Source organism: Phascolarctos cinereus, unplaced genomic scaffold (assembly GCF_003287225.1).
Source record: "Phascolarctos cinereus isolate Bilbo 61053 unplaced genomic scaffold, phaCin_HiC Scaffold_2;HRSCAF=192, whole genome shotgun sequence".
Lineage (NCBI taxonomy): Eukaryota > Metazoa > Chordata > Mammalia > Diprotodontia > Phascolarctidae > Phascolarctos > Phascolarctos cinereus.
Window position 1 is genome coordinate 258,062,153 of NW_027555625.1, and position 22,424 is coordinate 258,084,576.

At 42.7% G+C, this 22,424-nt stretch overlaps 1 protein-coding gene across 2 annotated transcripts in view; it reads left to right on the forward strand.

Moving 5' to 3' along the window:
- GPSM1 (G protein signaling modulator 1) overlaps positions 1-22,424 on the forward strand; it is a 171,582-nt gene that overhangs the window by 20,519 nt on the left and 128,639 nt on the right. Inside the window, exon 1 of one of the 2 annotated variants that reach the window (XM_020981881.2) lies at positions 13,610-13,870. The exons of the other annotated variant lie outside the window; for it this stretch is intronic. Coding sequence (XP_020837540.1) covers positions 13,812-13,870 — 59 coding nt within the window. The 5' untranslated portion in view covers positions 13,610-13,811. Of the gene's footprint in view, positions 1-13,609; positions 13,871-22,424 lie in introns of those variants that run through there. 2 annotated transcript variants of the gene reach the window in all.

The following is a 22,424-nucleotide window of genomic DNA, read 5'->3' on the forward strand; positions in this document are numbered from 1 at the left end:
CTAAATCTTATCAATCATTTTCAGTCACATCTAACTCTTCATGACCCCATTTGGAATTTTCTTGGCAGACATGCTAGAATGGTTTGCCATTTCCTTATCCAACAAATTTTACAGATGAGAAAACTGAGGCAAATAGGATTAAGTGACTGGCCCAGCTAGTATCTGAGGGCACATTTGAACTCAGGTCTTCCGGACTCCAGACACTCCATCTACTATACCGCCTAGCTGCCCTGAATCTTATATTTAACCTGTATTGAATAGGGTATAACATCCTGACGAGTGGTGATCCAATCTCTTCTTGAAGATCTCTAGCTCATTCCACTTCTACACCATTCTAATTGTTTAAAAAAATTTTTTTTACTAACGTGGAGCCTAAACTTATCTCTCTAAAATTTCCATCCCTCGACCCCAAATCAGACTTCTGCGGCCAAACAGCACAACTCAGATCCCTTTGAAGACAGTAATTAATCAACACACGCACGCATCTCTTCTCCAACCTAAATGTCAGGGGTCCCCTTAGACCCATCTTCATATAGTTAGGTTTCCAGTCCTTCCACCATCCTGAATCTCCCTTCCCCGGACCTCATCTACTTTGTCAGTCCTTCCTAACGCCACAGCAGCACAAACTGAAGACAATCTACCAGACAAGGTTTGACGAGGACAGAGTACCGCAGGTCTGTTACCTCACTCCCTTTGGACACTTTGCCTGTATTATTGCAGCCTGAGGTGACAATAAACACTCTTAAGATGATTTTGCTTCGTTGAGTCCCACACCAGACTTTTCTGTGGATTTATTTCAAGGAGATGCTAGATGACTACTTGTCTGATAGGTTGTAGTGTATCTAATCCAACCCCCCTTTCACATATGGATTGGATTAGAGGGCCACTGAGACCAGGATTTTCGCATCATTACTTACAGACTTCTGCCATCCAGATCTGCATTGTTTCACCAACAAGTTTGTATTCTACACTAGTGTTTCCTTGGCTGCCATCCCCTTTGGCTTGGCAAGGAGATCCAGTGTTTGCTGGCTATGAAATCGCTGGCTGCCATTTGGCCTCATCATTGGAGCAAATGCTTTACATTTGCTACATTTTTGCAGGAAGTGGTGATAATCAAGGTCAATGTGCTTGTCTTTTTCCATTTCCCATTTCTCAGCCTCAATGACTTGTTTGAATAAATCAGGTTGACACTGTGGCAATTATACAGTGCATTCTCATAATTTTCCTTTCTTCTAACCTGACCTTTGTTCTAAATATGTGATGGTCTGATTGCACACAGGCAGCTGATTCTGGTATATTTTTCTATCTCAATAACTAGTTGTTTCTTATCAAGACAGTCAGTTTAATTTTTGGTGATATTTTTCAACGCTCCCCTTGTTCAGCACTTTCTCTTTTTTTTTTTTTAATAAAGAAACTATTCATATTATGTAGGCATAAGATTTCTGGGTAATTCATAAACCTTTCATAAGCTTGAACCGTATTTTCCAAAATACTTTTCATCATCCTTCCCTGTGCTCCCCTTTGCAGTGAAGTCACTGATTATCACTGTGTATATTTTCTTGGTTTGGAAGATCTAGACCAGTTCTTTGTAGAATTTTCCTCCTTCTTCATCCTCTGGAACAGATATTGGTGTAAAAGCCACAATTACCTTTGTGATGCTCATAGAAAATGCTCATCATGAGCACTTCAAGATGAAATGACTAAGTGTTCCATAAAATGATGCCTTTTCTTGACTTTGGATACACAATGAGACCAACTCCACCATCTCTTTTGTCTTCCTCTCCAAGGAAAGCCTGTGAGCTACTGTTCCACTTAGCTCCTTTTTTCTTCTGGTTTTGTTTATGACAATATCAATATTAGCATGGCTCATTTCTTCTATTAGCATGTCAATACCTTGAAAGATACCACATTTGAAGTATCAAAAGTTAAGCTAATACTTATATATGGTCTCTAAACTGTGTGATTGTTGGTACCTCACATCCCCTTTTCTGAACCTTCACCACCACCGCTGAAGAAGTGGAAAGAGTTAATACAGGATTGAGGGTTATGTTTTATTTTTCTTTGTTTTATAGGTTTCCAGGTCCAAATCATTAATCACCTTGTGGTCAGCCTATTAGTAATGAGTCTACCTGTACTTTGTTGGGTGGCCATCAGACAGCAGACTCAGTCTATGATTCATTGATGAACCTATCAAGAGGCTAGAAGACAGACAAAAATTAAAAAGATTTCATGACATTTCTATAATAATCAATTGTCATCATGGAATCACCACATTTAGATCTTAATACCTCTGTGCCTTGCGTGTCATATGAGGAAGTAGAAAGGGCACTTAAGATAAAGTTAGGAAGAATGACTGTACTACAGCAAGTACACACCGACAAAATCCACGTTTGAGACAACACAATCTAGAAAGTATTAATTATCATTTTATATGATAGCTCAAAGAGACAGTGATGCCAAATAATAGGGGGAAATCGTGCATTGTATTATTTACCAAAGAAGGAAATCAAGAGAATATCAAAATACCAAATTTCTCATAAAACATGTATGAGGATTATCTATATCAATATTAAGGATGTTCTCAAAGTATGAAAAAGGAACAAGTATACTTTTGCAAAAAAAATATAATAATTGTGCAAGCTATGTCTTTACAACCAATTGACTAAAAGGTGAAGAGATTATTAATCCCTACTATATTTATTATTATTTACAAAATAAAATTTAGCTCAGTAGAGCAAAATGGAGCCTCAAAGCCTTTCTTCCAACAAGTAGTTTCCCATGCATACTTCAAAATCATGCAAGATTCCTCAACAAATGAAACCACAGAGGTGATTCTATTCAGTGACCTGATTACTAATATCAATCAAACTACCAAAAGAGATGCATACTCACCAAAGATGCATACCACCTTCATGGAAATGTCCTGTACAGAGTCCAAAGAGAAGTCAGACTCCCCACAAAATGGTGAAGCTCTTGTCTGTAGACGCATTGTGCTCATTCAGTCAAATGCCAGAAACACTACAGGGCCTCGTTAATGACGCATAATTACTCTCAAAGATATCAGCCCAACAATTCATACAGGGAAAAATGTATTCTTTACTTTGACACATAGTGGAAGGCCATTCTATTGCATTAGGACATCAGTACATATATCTGAGATAGATACTACAGAGGTATGAAAACAACTAATTAAGTCCAGAATTGAATAGGAGGAAGAAAATGGGCCAAATTGTATTTGGGACATTATGTAGTACAGCTAATAATCCCCAAGTTATTCTTCAGCACAAAAGTCCATCTTTTAAAGAGATATTTTATACCAGCTTTGGTAGACTTAAAATTTCTTATTAGTGCAATGGCCAACCATGATTCTAGAGGATCAATGATGATCTCTCCTACCTACCTCCTAACAGAGAGGTGATGGACTCGAGATTCAGAATGAGACCTACATTTTTGGACATGGACAGTGTGGGAATTTGTTTTCTTTAACTATGCATACTTGTTACAAATGTTTTGGTTGTGTTTTTTCCCAATAGGGAATAGAGGTAGAAAGGACAGTAGATCTATTAATCAAAAAAATTTAATTTTTTAAAAGTGATGTTTTGCTGGAAATGTTCCTTGCAAATCTTGGAATAACACAATCTTTGAAGAATAAATGTTGTAGGTAGTCCAAAGGTTCATGAAGAGCCTCATGGTGGGCACAATTATACTACAACATATTTCCATTAATTACCTCTATGCAAAAAAATGGCCTAAGGGACATCATTCAGGAAATGTATGATTGGAAAGGAGGTAGAGTATTTGGGCAGAGAGAATAGGGAATAAAAGAGGGACAGATGAGTGCTGAATTGATACCTACAAATACTAAAAGATCTAGTGGAAATCCTATAATATATTGGATAGATACAGTATGGAGGCTCTGTAGGAGAACGTGAACAAGAGTAATGCATTATGAGAAGACACAGATAGGTTGTAGTCTGTATTGGTTATGGGAATATCCAATTAATAAGATCATAGATCTATGAAATAAGACCTCATTAGCTTCTTTGGCCACCATCCTACATAATTGCCTCATATTGAGCTTATAGTTCACTAAACTCCACAGGTCAAAGACGCATCATATATTTGATCCTCACAATCCTCTCAGGCGGGTAGGGCAGGTCCATATAATCTATTAGAGGTAAAAGTCTCTACATTCTATCATCCATCAGCAGGAACCCAAAGAGGGGCTAGTTAACATTCAATAATTTGTACAGTTTATCTTTAATATCTGCTCATTTAACTTTTGCAACTTCAAGTATTCATGTGATTGTATTAGGAACCTCATTTTGTTTTAGGCAATTGGGGTTAAGTGACTTGCCCAGGGTCACACAGCTAGTAAGTGTCAAGTGTATGGTCTGAGGGCGGATTTGAACTCAGGTCCTCCTGACTTCAGGGCTGGTGCTCTACCCACCATGCCACCTAGCTGCTCCTGGAACCTCATTTTTACTTTCAAGCTGGCAACTGCTAACATTCATGGCTATGCACAGTAGAGAAAAAAAAATGAGAGATCAACGCCCATAAGTTTGTAGAGCAACTATACTCCAAGACCCTTAAAAATCTCAACTGGAGCATAAAGTTCTGACAAATTATTTCAAGCTAGGCATCCTTCACAATCTTCAATGCCATCTACCAGCCAGGATGCGATATTAAGACTTTGCCAGTCTCCCCATCTTCTGACAGCAATGACTAAAGTCCCAGCAACTTCTCCCTTGGTTTTCAGATGGTGGCCAAGGTAGAGAGATTTACAACTGTAAAGCATTAGGTACAATGCCCTCACATTGCCATCTGACACAGTGGAAGGTAAGATTCAGGTTAAAAATGTTTTAGTTTTAAGAATTTTATTTGCTGTACTTTTTAAACTTTATTTTTCTTGGTTTTTTGGGAGGGGTCTGTTTTCTTTCACAACATGACTAAAACAGAAATATGTTTTGCATGACTGCAAATAATATAACCTATTTTTATTATTTTAATATAGGTTATATTAAATATAACTTAATATAACCTATATTAAATTGCTTGCCTTTTCAATGAGGGGAGAAGGAAGAGAGGGAAAGAATTTAAACTCAATTTAAAAAAAGGATATTAAAATTGTTTTTACATGTAATTGGGGAAAAACAAAATATAAAATAAAGAATCAAAGAAAAAAAGAATTCTATTTGCTATACAGTATTTATGTAGATTTCATGTGTTATATAAAGTGAATACTGTCTGAAATCAATGTGTTTTTTCCTTTATTGAGATGTTATTACAAAAGGTTATAGAATTCTAGGGAATTACCAGCAAGAAAAACATTTTGCATGTTAGCAATTTTATTTTGTGTACTGTATTTTGTGGATTATTTCATGGTTACTGTATTAGGAAAAGTACAAATTATCAGAATTAATGTTTTGTTATAGAGAATTATATGCAGAAAAGTATATTTTCAGCAATCTCTAGCAAAAGATTACAGTTTCTGGTGGTCATGGTAACCTAACCCTCTATCTCCCATAGCTCAATGCATCAACATTAGTGTTCTTGACTTTAGTGCCATTTTTCAGGAACATTACCTGGTGAAAGTTGAGAATTAACTGTATAAAAAAAAAAGGAGAAATCCATAGTGCCTATACTTTTACATTTCAAAGACACTTCAAATTTCTTCTTAGTGGTTACTACCTCCACCAGTGCATACTGCAACCTAAGATTTCATTGAAAATCTTCAAGAATTACTGTGACTAAAAAGTCACCAGCCTGTAGCCAACATAGTAATTGGTCTCTCTGAACTTAATTAGGCTGGTCCTTGGATGATAAAGATATAGTCTATGACTGGGCCCATACTCAAACCCCCTGCAGCTTGGTAGGATCTGCTAATCAGTCAATGAACAAACAAAGATTTATGTGCCAGGAACTATGCTGAGGACTAGAGATACAAAGATCCAAAGTCATTTCTAGTTAGCATAGTGTGGCATGGGGAGGGAAGGGGCACAGCAGGGAGAGGTGGAATGATAAGAATAGGAGGCAGGAGGGCTGGATTCTAATCCTAGGCCAGGCACTCAGTGTCACCTAGGGCTAGTTATAAATTTTTTCCAAATCTCAATTTCTTGGTCTCTTAAATGCCTAATGAGAGTTAACAGGGCTGTTGTAATTATCAAGGAAGATAATGCCTATGAATGTACTTTGTAAACTTTAATACAGCATTGTATTTTATGAGGAGGCAGTTAGGTGGCTTAGTGGATAGAGCACTGGGCCTGCAGTCAGGAAGACCTGAGTTCAAATTTGACCTATCGGACCCTAGGCAAGTCACTTAACCTGTTTGCTTAATCCACCGGAGAAGGAAATGGCAAACCATTCTAGTATCTTTGCCCAGAAAATCCCATAGACAGTATGGTCCATGTGGTCACAAAGAGTTGGACAGGACTGGACAGGAAGACAGATTTTTTTATTTTACAGGTAAGAAATGAACATCGGGGCAGCTAGGTGGCACAGTAGATACAGCACCGGCCCTGAAGTCAGAAGGACCTGAGTTCAAATGTGACCTCAGACCAAACACTTGAGACTTACTAGCTATGTGACCCTGGGTAAGTCACTTAACTCTAATTGCCTAAAAGAAAGAGAAAGAGAGAGAGAGAGAGAGAAAGAGAGAGAGAGAGAGAAAGAAAGAAAGAAAGAAAGAAAGAAAGAAAGAAAGAAAGAAAGAAAGAAAGAAAGAAAGAAAGAAAGAGAGAGAGAGAGAGAGAAAGAGAGAAAGAAAGAAATGAACATCATTATCCTTCATGAATGTATTGTATGCCTTGTGCTGGAAGATTTAACTTCCTAATTGTCTGGGTTAGAAAAACAGTTGTGAAGACTGAGCTGTATAGCCATTTCAGATCTGATGGAAATCTTTCACAGGAGCAGCAGGCTTGTTGCCTTTCTTTGGGTTTCTTTTCTTCTGCAGTTCTAGTTTAAAGGGGACTGCAAGTTCCCAAGCCATCAACTTTGTGAGCTCAGCACAGGTGAAGAGTCACATTAGTTATTCCTTATGTGGCAAGAACTCCCTTGAGAAACCTTTCACTGAGTGTCTGGATTGGACACAGGAACTGGCTGACCTTTTCCTCCACACATCAAGCAATTTCACACATAGAGGCAGTGTCTATAGATGCATGACCACGTCCTATCTCTTTCCCAAAAGACTAGGGGCAGATTACAAAGTATAACAATGCGATAAAATTTAGCACCTCCTAATAGAGTTCAGGATAAGCTAAGTGCCACAGTGGGTAGAATACTGGCTCTGGAGTCAGAAGGATTTGAGTTCAAATCCAGCTTGGGACACTTACTAGCTATATGAACCTGGACAAGTCACTTAACCCTGTTTGCCTTAGTTCCTCATCTATAAAATGAGCTGGAGAAGGAAATGGCAAACCACTCCAGTATCTTTGGCAATAAAACCCCAAATGGGGTCATGAAGAGCCAGACACAACTAAAATGACTCAACAATACAAAAAATAGAACTCAGCTTAACACTCTTTGTATGGCATGGGGGGGGCAGGGGGTTATGGAACTACAGTGGGGCTAAAAGCCATGAAGCAAGGATTCTTAACCTTTGTAGTACTATAGATCCCTTTGGCCATTTGGTAAAGCTTATAGATCCCTACTCAGAACAATGTTTTGTTGCCTACATTCAAAATTGAAAGAAATGCTACGGAAAAACCTGGAAAGACTTACATGAACTGATACTAAATGAAATGAGCAGAACCAGAAGAACATTGTACATAGTAACAGCAACATTGCATGATGATCAACTTTGATAGACTTTGCTGTTCTTAGCAATGCAATGATCCAAGACAATTCCAAAAGGCTCATGATGGAAAATGCTATCCACATCCAGAGAAGGAACTATGGAGTCTGAATGCAGATTAAAGCATACTATTTTTTCTCTCTTTTTTTTCTTTCTTGTGGTTTTTCCCTTTTGTTCTGATTCTTCTTTCATATCGTGACTAATGTGGAAATATGTTTAATACGATTGTATGCATATTGCCTATATCCGATTGCATGCCATCTTAGGGAGGATGGAGGGAAGGAGGGAGAAAAAAATTTGGAACTCAAAATCTTATAAAAGTGAATGTTGAAAACAATCTTTACATGTAATTGGAAAAATAAAATACTATTAAGTGGGGGGGGAGAGAAAGAAATGCTAAATTTCAATTAGTAGTTAGTGAAAATAAAAATGTGATTTTTTTCCTCATCTGAGTTCAAAGATCTCCTCCTGAAGTCTATCCATGGGGAGCCCAGACCCCAGGTTAAGAATTCCTACTCTAAGGGAAGGTAAGTCAACAACAGAGGACTATACTGGGCACTGCATAGTTCTCAGGGTACTTTGTGTGTGTACATCTTATCTCTAATGTTGGATTGTAAACATTCTGAAGGGACAGAGTTTCCTCTTCTTCACTATCATGGTACCTAAAATAAGACTGAGAACATACTAAGGGTTTAAGAAATACTAAACCAAAGGAAAAAAGTCATAGCCTCTCGCTGTTTGTGACCTTACCATACATCCCATGGTCTGGGACATACAATATATACATAAAACAACTGGAGGATATTCAGTGGCATCCTGAGAACTTACTGGGCTTTGAGCATGACACAAAATCCCAAGAAATCTTTGGCACTGAAAAGAACTCCCCTTCATTCTACTGCCAAGCAATACTAATATGCAGCCAAGCTTGCACCCCAACCCCCATCCCTACCTTTTAACTGCCACAGAGAACTTATCATAACCATGCTCCCAGGAGCCCATGCTGGAGGACAAGTCTATTTGTCAGAGCCTGCAGGATTTTATCCCACCACTTCTTTCCCTGAAATAGCCCATACTCTCTACAGTATCCAGTTCCAATAAGGGATTTGGAGGTCCCAAGTTGCGGTGTATTGGCTTGAGAGACTGGCTGACTGTCTACCCACTGGATGGCCCAAGACAGTCAGAGCTTAAGGGCTTGAAACCCTGAAGCCTTCCATGGCCAGACCAGAACTCCATCAGAAGCCACCAATAATATAGACACTAGCTCTCTGTGCCAATTAAAGCAAACTTAGCTTCAGTCCAGCATTGCCTGGCAGCATTGTGAAGGTGAGTCCTTCCTTCCACTGCTAGAGTTGTCTCAGTCTCTCATTTCTCATGTTCTGAGCCAAGAAACCACATGATCCACTTAACATCATATCCTTCAGGAGAACAAGTTAGGTTTCTGATACATCTCCCTTGGCTGTTATTAAACATGTAGACATGATACCATGCCAATCTTCTCCATCCATACATCCATTCATTCAACATTTATAATAAGATGATGCACCTGACCAAATACTGGAGACAATGAGTTATTTTTCTAACAGTGGAAATGGACTGCACTTAATTATCCACGCTCTCTCTCAGGGTCTTTGCAAGGACAGATTTTGGTGATTGCCTAAGGGCATGAATGTAGTGTGTGGTTAGGTAACACAGTTTTCCCTAGGTGCAAATCAAATCAGTCAGTAGAAAGAGCAAACCCGGCCCCCCCCCCCAGGTCTCATTATCACTGGGCTTTGATTAGCTGTGCTGGTCATTCTATTAATCTAAATCTCAACTGGGTCCTCACTGCAGCAAAGCAATTCTCTCATGCCTCCTTCATTGATTTTCTCTTACAATCCCCATGGCATCTGTTCCAAACCTTCTTTTTTCTGAAATTTGCTGACTGTTTTCTTCTCGAGCTTCTCATACCACCGCCTCCTACTGCCTTCTCAGAAGAGGATCTTATCTCATACATCACTGAGAAAATAGATACCATTTGCCATAAGTCTCCTCTTTTCCCTTTCGCCACATCTCAAGACCATTTGACATCATCCACTGTTCTCTCCTGCTTTACTCTAGTCTCTGATGAAAAGGTAGCCCTTCTCCACCCCAAGGCATCTGCACTTATGTTGATCCCATTCCCTCCTGTTACCTTTGGCAGACTACCACCAACCCCTCCCCCCAATCATCTCCTCTATTTCTGTAACCTTTAAAGTTATCAGCTCCCCAATGTCTTCCATGTGAGGATTCCCCCCACACGGCCATGACACATATTTTTGTGGAGATTACCACCAGCACCCAATCAACAGATATTTGAGTTCAAAGTCACCCTTGACCTTTTTTCACTCTTCCTACTCTTCCTCATTTTGAAAATCCAGTCAGTTGCTGTGACTTGTTTATTCTATCTCCAAAATATCTCTTGTATTTATCCCTTTATCTTTATTTAGATGGCCATCATCCTAATTCAGTCCCAAATCACCTCTTACCTGGATTACTGAGACTCCTAAAGAGCCTTCCCTCTTCAATCTACCATCCACACAGCTGCAAGTTATTTTCCAAAAAATACAGGTCTGACCATGTTACTGCTCCGCTCAATAAATCCACTGGCTCCCTAGCACCTCTAGATTACATACACACTCCTCTGTCCGATGTTTAAAACCCTTCACAACCTTGTCCAACCCACTTTCTCAGTCATATTATTTATTATTGCTGTTTACTCACTCTTTAATCCAGCCAAACTCTTCTTGCTTTTCTTCACACGAAACGCTTCATTTCCCACGTCCTCGACATGAAAGCACTCCCTTCTCACCTCTGCCTCTTAATATCCCCAGTTTCCTTCAAACCCCAGCTCACAAGTTACCTCCTAAATAAGGCCTTTACTGATCTCTCAGATGCAACTGCATCCTTGACCTCGTTTTTATTTTGCATGTGCTTATATGTGTGTATGTTATATAGCATATTATAATATATAACATGTAAACAGTTCAGAGAATGTTTTTTGTTTCTGCCAAAATATCCTTAGCACAGATCCTGGCACATAGGTATTTAATTAAATATTTGTTGATTGATACCTTCTCAGCAGAGCTGGAGCTCATACCCTGAGTAAGCTTCACAAAAACACATCCTCACAACAATGTGTTAAAGACAAATTCAGTGGGAGGAGGGGCAGAAAGAGAGAGAGAGAGACCTCAGAATGCACAGAAGCAGCTTCACTGTAGGGGGAGCTTACCTGATAGTGCTTCACTTAGGAAAAAGGGTAGAAGGGGAAAATGGAGAAGGCAGCCAACAGCCACGTTTCACTATTATATGTCTTCCTCATTGTTCTGGGTAATTATTTCCTAAGATCTGTTGCTTCTTTGGCGCTAAAGAAGTATAAATGCTACTAGTGTCTTCTAAAGTTTTGTGTCTTGGTGCACAAAGCTAATGACCTCCCCTTAGTTACACCTCTACCTCTCTATGATTTGTTCCTTTGGGTGTAAAGATAGCCTTGCCGTACTAACTTTGCACATTGCTGTTTGCCAGCAGTCTCAATCCTGATTAAAAAAAAAAGTCTGGCTTTGAGCATGAAATTTTCTTATAAGAGCCAAAGCCGATTTAGTTGTCAGGAAGAATACTTTGGATTAATATAGTGCTTCACTTACAAAAATTTTACATAAATAACCCTTTCTTCTTATATCACTACATAGTAAGAAAAAACAGGTATGGCTACCAACCTCTGATATTCCTACCTAACAGGGCAATTTGGCATTTATACCCAGGCACTGTGACCTGTGCAGGAAGAAAGACAAGGTGCTGACTCTGGGTAGGAAAAGGAGCAGGAGTCAACAGAGACCTTCTGCCCTGTGGCCTGGTGACCTGGCTATGAGCCCTACCAACTGTATAGAGGTTCCCCCCGACTTCAATGGGTGCCTCTACTCAGGAAGTCCTGGCAGTGTTGGACTCCCCCTCCTGTGGGGTACAAGGTTCAAGGAATCGCTGAGAATAGAATTTTGTCAAATTTTGTTTGAGAGCCAGAATTGAAACTCACACCCACTGGATCCTTGCCGGCTTGCTGCTTCCCTGTCTGAAGCGTTGTGGCCCAAGACACTTCACAGACCTCTTGGCTGGGGAAACTAAAAATGATTTCCAAGTCGGCTCCTTGCTCTGAAGTTGTGGAATGCAGCTAACTGGGCAAGGAACCACATACAAGGGATGGCCTTCTTTCTCCCCATCTTATTTGCCTTTGCTCTTCCCTTACCCAGGATTGAAACAATGGTGCTGGCTGCCCACAGTCTGCATCATGGCAGCCAGCAGCTATGGCCCTTAGAAGCAAGGCCCTTACTGTCTCTGGTGGGTTTTGGTTTTTTTGTGTGCGGGCATGTATGAGAGTGGGAGCTGGGGGAACAGGCAGTGAAGCACAGCTGGTTCTCATTCTCCCACCTAATTTCCTCTGTAGGAAAAACAAACCCACTCAGGCCTGAGATGTCCTCTTTGATTTTTTTTTTCCATTCTCTGCCTCAGCTGCTGAAGCCCAGTTGCTATCAAATCTAGGAACATGCTAAGGGCGTGGCTAAGTGTGACTGGCCACAGGCTTAGAATGTGTTGAAGTAGCAATAGTACAGAGGATCCAAAAGTTGGTTTGGTTTGAATATGCATGCCTACAAGCCTCCCTGCCCCCCACCCCCATTTTGCCTTCCTAATTACATGTATTTGTGGCTGCTTTTCAAGTCAGTTGGACTCTTCCTAAGCATACACTGACTTCCTGAGGAGGGGTAGATGTGGATCTCAGAAGAGAAAGAGGATATTTTGAGGGCCAGAAGAATTCAAGCTGAGATTTTTAAAAATATGACGTGTCTAAAATCCTGGCCACTTGAATGATTCAGTGAAAATGCTGACTCTAGCAATAAAGCCCAGATGTAGGCTAAACACGTTCCTCTATTTGTGTGCCACCAGTTTCCTTCTGGCCGAGTATGCCACCAGGGTACATGCTCTAGAACCACAGGTAATGTCACCCAAGACTTGGCAAGCAATTCCTTAGGGAACTAAAAAGCCATTCCTCATATTGTTGTCCTTATGCATTTTTATTGCTCAGTTAATTGCGAATACTCCAGTCTTAATGTTAGTCTATGAAGGGTCTTAGAAATTCCCTTTCCCACTAAATAGAGGGAAGCTAGCAAGAAGGTCAGCCTTGGAAGTAAATGAAATCAGTATGATATAATGGACTTAGTCTCAGGAAACTTGGATCCAAGTCCTAGCTTCAAAGCTTTCTATTTCTGTGACCAAGGGTAAATCACTTAAGCTCTCTGAAACTTAGTTTCCTCATCTCTAAAATTAACACACTTGCTCTTTCTCCCTAACTCCCAGGTTGTTTCGAGGAAGCCTTGCTGTATAAATATGAGTTGTTGTTGTTATTATTATTATTATTATTATTATTAAGACCAGGATGCCTGGGTGCCAGGCCCTCATAATTTGCTTCTTTTTACAACACCCAAGGCAGCTTCCATTTGATGAAGTTCTCAGTTCACCAGAAGTGTTTTCGTTCTTGTCCAGTCAGAAAAGGCTTGAAGGAATCCCTTTTCTCAGTCCCCTTGTTCTCCTCCCCCGAAGACAAGAGACAATGCCCAAGGGGGCAGTCGGGTGTCTTCTGCTGTTGGGCAGCCCCAGAGCAACCCACACCAAGCGAGGGCATTGGGGGGCGGCTGTCGCTGGTCACCGAAGAGCAAAGTCAGCTCCGTCCCCCCTTCCCCAGTGTACGGGTATGACATCACGGTCGGGGGGCGGGGGGCAGGAGGGCGAGGGAGGGGCCTGCCCCAGACTTTATTTGCCTATACATCACTTCCTAGCCGCTGCTGCCATCGTTCTAGCTCGCTGTCTGTCTGCTGGCCGCGGGAGACTGCCAGGGCGCAGCTCCCCACTAGCCTTTCTCCCAAGGACTGCCTCTCTCGGGTTTGGTCGCCTTTTCATGCTGCCGCCGCCGACTGGGTGCTCGCGCCCCGGAGGGACTGTTTCTTCTCGGTAATTCATGGCTTGTCTGACCAGTGATGAGGTCCAGAATTCAGCCACCAAGAGACTTTATTCCAGGTAAGGACCCCTTCGCCGGCTCCCTGCCAGACTCTCTGCTTCCCCGCCCCTCACCCACGGTCACCCAGGCCAACAGCAACTTGGGTAGCCCCCCAGGGGCGCCCCCTCTTCCATCCTCAACTGGCCAACTTTCTCTGTGCACAAGTGAGGCTCGGCGGTGCCCCCATGTAGCCCCACGCTCTCCTTCGGCCCGCCCTGCCCTACCTTCTCCTCCCCAGTGCAGGGTGCCCTAGTCTACTCTTCGAAAAAGAAAGGCGCTTTCGCACGTGTGTTTGGCTCTCCTTTGCCCCTCGCGGTAAAGGGGGCGGGAGATCGGGGACAGAAGACAAAGCAAAACCAGGCTAGCTGGGCGGCCGCCGTGGGACTGCGGGCTGTATTGTGCCTGCCTGTGCCTCGCTTGCTTGTGCCGGGTGGGTCTGAAGCGGGGAACACAACAGGCTCCCCCTCAGCCTACCTTTGCTGCAGCCTTGGGGGAAGCGGGCAGATCTGCTGGCCCGGGGCTGGCGCACCCACTCCTAGGCTAGCTGCAGGAGAAGCATCCCCCCCTCCCACCTTGAGCTATTGTTGTCGATGAGCTCCGGAGCATTGTCCCCTAGGCTGCAGCCACCCGGAGCTCTCATTCCTACACCTGCCCGCTGGAAACCTTCCATGGGCCAGGCCAGGCAAAGCACTCCTCTGCCTTCAGTCTGGGCTGGGGCTGCATTTTTTCCGACTTGCGGGAGGGAAGCGGGTGGGAGGATCAGGGCGCGAGAGGGCAGTGGTGGGCAGAGTTGGGGATGTCACAGATGGAAATGGCCTAGGACCCCCGCCCTGAGGATCCAGCCCAAGGCGGGTCAGCCAACAGCCCACCGGGAGAGAAGCCTTTTGTCATTCAGCCTCAGTCCTCTGATAGACATCACTTCCCAGTCCACACTTGCCTTGGGGCATATAGCTCTCTTCTCTCTGAGGTGCAGACCTTGGAATTGGCTGCTAAAGCAGACTTGAGGGATTGTCTAGTCTGGTTTCTAACTGGCTGCTAGTTTTTTTGGCCCCTGGGAACTAAATGGACAAGAGAGACAGGTATTTCAGTTCAGATGATCAAGACAACCAAAGGGCCCAAAGCAGCCCAATTCGGAACAGAGACACCTCTCAATTTTCCTCCAAGAATTGTCCAGTCCTCCCACCCCACCCCCACCCCCACGGTGTGGCTCTAAGGAAAAGATCTGGCCAGACATGTGGAGGGGTGCACCTACGTGACTAAGTTGGTGCCTCTGGCTGCATTATGAAGGCAAATAGAAAAAAAAAATTAGCACCCAGTGGGATTATACATATACCACTTTATTTCATGGATAATTGAGATGACTGTATGATCTGCATTTATGCATTGTATGTATGCACGTGTGTATATGTAGTGTGCTGCATCACCCAGGTTGTAATTAAGGAGACTGCTTGCCATGCCACAGAAACAAGATTTCTCCCAGCCAATTAATAGTCTCTCTACCTCCCCATAATCATGGCTGAAAATCTATGCTAACACACTAGGCCTGCCACCCAAATATGTCCTGTAGTGAAGCATATGGACTGTCCATAAAGGACTGCAATGAAACCATCAGGCCATTGTTATTACTCACAATCACTCAAACTACATTTTTTTTTAGTTAAAAAAAAGTTACTTTTAAGATTATCTTGTCTCTGGTAACTGATCAGAGCTGGGCAAAAGGAGGTGTATATGCTAGTTGCCTGGCCAGGACAGAGCTAGTGATGAGATTCTCGTTTGGGGAGATTTGCAGCCTCATAGAGATGGGGTTCAGGCTCTTAATAAGTGAAGATTATGTGACAGCAAGTCTGAGAATCAGGTGATGCTATTTTCTTTGCTATTGCATGGCAGGGAGGGGCATGTGTCTAATCAAAAACTGGAATAGCAGTTGGGAATAGAAAGAGGGGATGAATTAAGAAGGTAAGACGAACTTGGAAATTGATTGCATGTGAGCATGATAGAGGAAAGAGTCTAAGACAACTTAAGATCTTAGATTTACTGCTGGAAGGGGCTTTAGAGCCATCTAGTTTAGAGGCTTAAAATTCCCCAGATTAAAATATAATTGTGAAATGTTTAACAAAATAAAAATACAATATAGGTGGTGTTAATTAGTGGTTTTCTAAGTCAATATGTGGCCTGTAGGGATCCTTTACTATTTGTGTTTGGTATTTGGTACAACTGATCTAGCCCTCCACCTCATTTGTACAGATAAGGGAAACTGAGGCTGAAAGCTGGAAAGTAAATTGCCCACAATCACATAGGTAATAAAAAACCTAAGTTTAAGACTGTCACCTTTTCTACTGTATCAGACAACATAGTAGGTGGGGGAGAGGAAACACTTTATCTAGAGCTAGAGGAGATTTGAGTTCAAATCCTAGCTCTGCTGTTTACTACTCGGATGACTATGGGTCAGTCACTTGTACTTTCTGGGCTTCATTTTCCCATCTACAAAAATGAAACAAGTTTGGCTAGGTCAGGGGTTCTTATTTAACCTGGGGTCTGTGAACTTGATTCAAAATTTTTTTTAATAACTGTATTTCAGTATGGTAGCTTCCTTGTAATCCTGTGAATTGTATTTTATACTTTTAAAACCAATATTCTGAGAAGGAGTCTGTGGGCTTCACCTGACTGTCAGCAGGTCTGAGACATGAAAAAAGGTTAAGAATCCTCATATTAAATGATCCTGTGATATCTGAAGTCTCTCAGAGCTCTGAGTAATATGATTCATGATTTCAGGTGCAGGTAATTGTGAGGATGGTCATGCCAGCAATAGAAATAGGAGAGAAGATAGGGCTTGGGAAAGATTAGGAAAAGGTGACATTTTTCCATTTTTCAGGGGTAGCAATTGATTCCTCATCAATTGGACCTAGTATAATTGGGGTTCCAAATTATGGGTATAAGCTGCATTGAATCATTCTTGGTGTTTTATTTGGACACCGAGTCACCAGTAATGCATGCTATAAGGTCAGGGTTAGGATCTCAATCCCACATGGACTAAGGAACAGGGCCAAGTTAAGTGGGCCATTTGGGGATTCAGTCTACAGCTATGAGCTCATCAGTGTCACACTCTAATCAACCAAGTCATACAGCCAATGAACAAGTGACAGAGAGAACTTTTACATATGGGAAAGCTTGTTTTTAGTCAGGGCAGTTATAACCATAATTCGATAATGGCTCTAGATTGGTGAAAAGGAACTCAACAGCGAAACAGAAGTCAAACAGCTGAAACTCCATGTAAACAACCTGTTTATAGATTGTCAGTCCAAAGAACCAGTATCCCCACTCCCTAACCTCTGTCTGACCCTGCTGCCAGAGATTGCTACCTGAGCTTCAAAGGTAGAAAAGAAAGTGAAACCTTGACCATTTTTTCATGTGATCAATGTGTTATAGGCTATGGTAAGGAGCATAATAGTCATTGCCAACATTTCTACACACAAGGGCAGGACTTTTCCAGGGATTAGCCCTTTACCAAAATGAAGAAACACTCAGCCATTCTCAGCTAGGACCAGGGACAAAGAAACCCAGAATTGGTTTCATTAGGGCAAATAGACAAAAAGCACAGGTCAAGGTTCAGTTTGGACCTTTGTTCTCTATAGATAACTGGTCAGCTAGTGATGGATGCAATCTAAAATACCAATGTGGTTCAACTGAAACCCATACCTGATTGACTTAGGGAAAAAGATGAGAATGAAATCAGTTTAAGGGAGCTATATCTTCCACTCCATCTGATCAGAAGAGAAAGGGCAAGCAGAAAGCATTGTGGTACACGGAGAAAAGCCCTGAATTCAGAGCTGGAGATCTAAATCCAAATCCTGACTTTGAGACTGCTGGTTCACTATGTTATGTGACCCTGGGCACTTAATTTTCTGAGGCCTTTGTTGCCTCATCTATAAAACAAGGATAATATCTGTCTTACTTACAAAAGTTCTCATAGGGCACAATGGTGTGTGTCACAGCACTTTAACGAGGAGGAAAAAAGTGTTGTAGAAATAGTGTTCTTACAAAATCCAGACAAACCTGTATATATATATATACACACACATATATGTACATATATGTGTATATGCACACATGCATACATCTATATGTATACATGCATGTATTTTTCCAGGTTTCTCTGCATACATTCATATTTATGTATCTATCTGTCTACATACATATGTACCTGTCTATCTGGGGCAGTGATGGGGCACAGTAGATAGAGCTCTGGACCTGGACTCAGGAAGACCTGAGTTCAAATACAGCTTCAGACACTTACTAGCTGTGTGACCCTGGGCAAGTCACTTAACTCTGTTTGTCTTAGTTTCCTCATTTGTAAAATGAGCTAGAGGAGGAAATGGCAAACTACTGCAGTATCTTTGCCAAGAAAACGCCACCACTTACTAGTTGTGTGACCATGGGCAAGTCACTTAACCCCAATTACCTTTAAAAAAAAAAAAAGAAAAAGAGAAAGAAAACTCCAAACGGTGGTCATGAAGTGTCAGACACAACTGAACAACATCTATCTATCTATCTGATGGGCTCCCAAGATCATCCCCATTTGAACTGCAAATTCCCTGAATTTTATAGAATGTGAACTCTTTGAGGGCAGGAATTGTCGTATTTTTGTCTTTGTATCTCTAGCATTTAATACAGTGCCTGGCACACTTGTTGCTTGTTGATTGATTGGTTAAAGGTATGACCCACATTTCCTTCCCAGGGTGTCTAATGTTGGCATCTTTTACTTTATAGAACAAATGGGTACATCTCCAAAAAGCTACCTGCAAGGCCAATTTTTGTCCTGTGCCCATTATGAAATTAAGAATTGTTATCTTGGTAGAAAGATAGAAAGAGAATCTGGCTCCTAAGGTAGCATAAAAGCACACAGCAAATATTTTCCAATCCTATTGGAGGAGGGCAGGGAATGTTAATTTTCTGATTAAATAATTAGTCTGAATACTCCAAACAAAACCCAAGCTATGAATGCAAACACACTGAGGTGATTTTTCTGGTGGGGCCAATGGCCAAACATTGTGGGGGAGAAGCCACAAGAACAGTCAAACGAGTGGAATTTTGTTAGCTAGGACATTGCAAACTGCTCCCAAGCCCCTTTTCCACAGGGAAAGCCCTCTTTGGTAGCTCAGACCCCTTCCCTCACACTTGGGCAGCCTGTTGAGGACTGCTGAGAGGATGAGTAGCTGTAGCTACAGCCAGGCTATGATTCCCAGATCATCAGGAAATGAACCAGTGGAGGGAGCCCATCTACTGAGCCATGTGGCCAAGCGATCCTGAGACATATGACTAACAAGCAAGTCCACACATACGCCCTTGGGTCCAATTCATTCAAGTTTTCTAGGCCAAGCTAAGAGGAAAGCGGGGATCAAAACTATTTCAAGGAAACAAAATAGTATTCAGAGTGATCTGGAGAAATGTCCAGAACTCATTTTTCTCCATCCCAGATTGCTCTTGTTTCTCCTTGGGAAACATTGAGAGAAAAGTTGATATGTGCCTATGATCTGGACCCCCAAGGCACCCAGCATAGGGGTCTAGCCAAGACGAGAAGGTGAAACACTTTTGATTTCCAGGGTGGAAGGGGAGAGCAGAGGGTGATGAAACACCTAATCTTGAAAGGCCAGTCATTTCTGAAGGCGCTCAGAGCCTTACTCTTTAGACTCCTAGAAAATTATGACCCAGAATCCTCCCCTATTCCCTTCTCCCCAGGAGGAATTCATCGCAAAGTAAGACCTTGCAGATTTATAAGGCTAAGTGCAGCTAGATCATCACGAAGGTCCCAGATGACATACTAGACATGCTCTCTGCTGGCCTTTGGACCAGGCTACCTATTGCTGGTCGTAATTACGATCTAGTATATCTCTTCTTTGGCAAGAGGCCAAAGGTGAGGAGGCAGATTGAGATTCAAAAAAGGACTCTTCCTTTTCCCTAGGAATAATGGGCTCTGTATATTAACTGTGATATGCTCTGATTGACTGGCAAGTTAGGCTTCTTTGGGATACAGGGGTATCTCACATGTTCTAAAAACAAGTTTGGTTTTAGATTAGCTTTACTGCATATCCTCCTTCACCACAAATCCCCCTCTTCTCAGCTACTTGTCCCCTGAAATATTTGCTTAGGTGCCCCAAATCTGGAATTATGCCAGTGGAAGATGGTAGTTATTGTCTTCAATGGAAGAGTGAGCAACCTAGACAATAATTTAGTTTAATAGGGGTAGAGTGGGTGGAACAGGTATGCAAAAACTGGTGAAGAGGCTAAGAAACTGGCACTTCTTTTCCCCACAAGGCAGCAACTGAGGAGGAGAGCACAAAAGGTAGGGGCACCCAAAAGTTGGTCTGGAGAAACTCAACATGTCGGCATATTTTTGTGGCACAGTGATGAAGGGCAAGTAGTCCATGACAGGATGAGGTGTAAAGGTAAAGACCAAGGCAGGTCTTGATACTCTTAGGGAGCAAGAGCAAAAGAATTTATAGGAGGGGGGCACAAATAATCTTTGGTGGTCAGGGCTATGTGGTGATTGTTGATAGGTGACTGGACAGTAGTGCAGGGAAGAATGGTGGAGCTGGGGGCTGAAGACACTGAAGCCTAGGCAACCTTTCCTTGTATGTTAGATGATAGAGATTTCAGAGTCTGGTGAAGGTTAGTATAGGTGTCCAGGTAGAACCCAGACTTCTTTCAAAGGAGCTGCAAAGTCTGGGAGAGAAGATAGGGAGTGAACAAATCTCTCTCTCTCTCTCTCTCTCTCTCTCTCTCTCTCTCTCTCTCTCTCTCTCTCTCTCTCTCCCCCTCTCTCTCTTGTTCTCTCTCTCTCTCCCTCCCTCTCTCTTTTCTCCCCCAACCCCCACCCCATTCTCCCACATCCTTCTCCAGTGAACTGGAGAGAAGGAGAAGCTATTCAATAATAATTTTATTAAATAATAAATTGGCAGGCAGATGAGCAGGAAGGTTGGTGTACAGGGGTGGCTCCTGCTTTTCTGTGGGACTGTTTGTACCCTTCAGCAGCCAATAGAACAGTTGGGACCTGGCGGGTAGGTACCAGTGATATGGTTAGCCTGGTGAGCAGCCAGATGGGAGCTGGGTTGATCTCCTGAGATGCTAATTTAGGGAGTTTCTAAGGGGCTTCTAGGAGGTCTGCAGGTGATAAGGGTAAAGGCTTGGCTTCCCTTCCAAGGGTATAGGAGCTGAGCATAAAAGATAAGGGTGGGAAGTAGCCAACTGATCCCTCTTCTCCTTTCCCCAAAGCCCTATGGAGACAACTGGTCCACAGGCATGGGTTAGTGTCTATCCTTAGCAGGCTGATACTGTCTTTGACACTGCCGTTTGGCTATTCTAGCAGCCTGTGGGGATAAGGTGGCAAAGCAGGCCAGCAGGCCTAGGAGGTAAGGCTCCAAATCAGCAACAGTGGTAATGTCAATAGGAGAGATGGTCAGGCTGGCAGGGAGCTGAGTGCCAAACTGGAGGGCCTAGGATTGCTACCTTTAGGATGTGAAGTGAGGGAAATTCTGGATTGCTACGTGGTATGGGGGACAAAGAGAGGGTATGAATATAGGTGCCAGAAATGGAGCCCAGCTTTGTCTGTAAGGGTATAATCACAGAAGGAGGACTTTGGCTGGCAGGGCAGGAAGTGGTAAACTCCACCCCACCCCCAAAGGGGTGGGGGAAGGGATTCCCAACCTGAGCAGGGGCACTGGAAGTAGAACTGAGGTTTGGCTGCTCTGGCTTCCTGCTAGGCTAGTGGCTGCTGAAGGGCTAAGAAGGCAGGAGCACATGGGGTGTCTTAGGGGTAGGAAAATGGTGGCTTCTAGGAGGCAATCAGTAAAACAGAGGCAGTGGCAATGCAGGGCAGGCTAATTTTAACCAGCCTGTGGGAGGGAGGGATGGTGAGCCCTGGGCAGCACTGGGGAAGCTTAAGGGGCTGCCTGAGGGTGCACAGATACATGGGTGAGATCTGGTGCCCTTTTAAAGGTCCCAGCCACGGAAGCAGGACCCAGGGGTGAAGGTGATCAGTGGCCATAGGGCATTTTCTATACTCAGTTCACCTTCATGCTCTGTAGAGGCTGTGGCTGTGGATCCAAAGGGGAGGTTGGAAGAAGGGATATAACTCATAAATTACGTTACCAGGAGATAAGTTGGTAGACAAATTGCCAGGGATGTGAGTGGGTAGGAGTTAGTGCCCAGCAGGCCAGTGTCGCCTGTGGCTCTTTGGTTTGACTTTTCCATCAGCCTATTGGGATGAATGCCATGGCTAGATGACCAAGATGGCGGCCATTGTGCTGGTGAAGCTGGAGCCAGCCAGCCTAGCTTCAGGGCAAAATGGTAAGCTTTGAGGCCCTGGTCAGTATCTCTTTCCTGGTCATTGTATTAAATGGGAAATATTGAGAGGGCCAGATTCAGCCATGAAAGTGCAAGGAAAAGAAGTGCCCTTCTGAAGGGCACAGTCACAAAATCAGGGTTGGCAAGAAAGTAAATTCTCTATGCATACTCACGCCACCTTCAAGGCCTATGAAAGTACTAGGGGAAGGTCTCTCCCATTGGTATTATTTAATA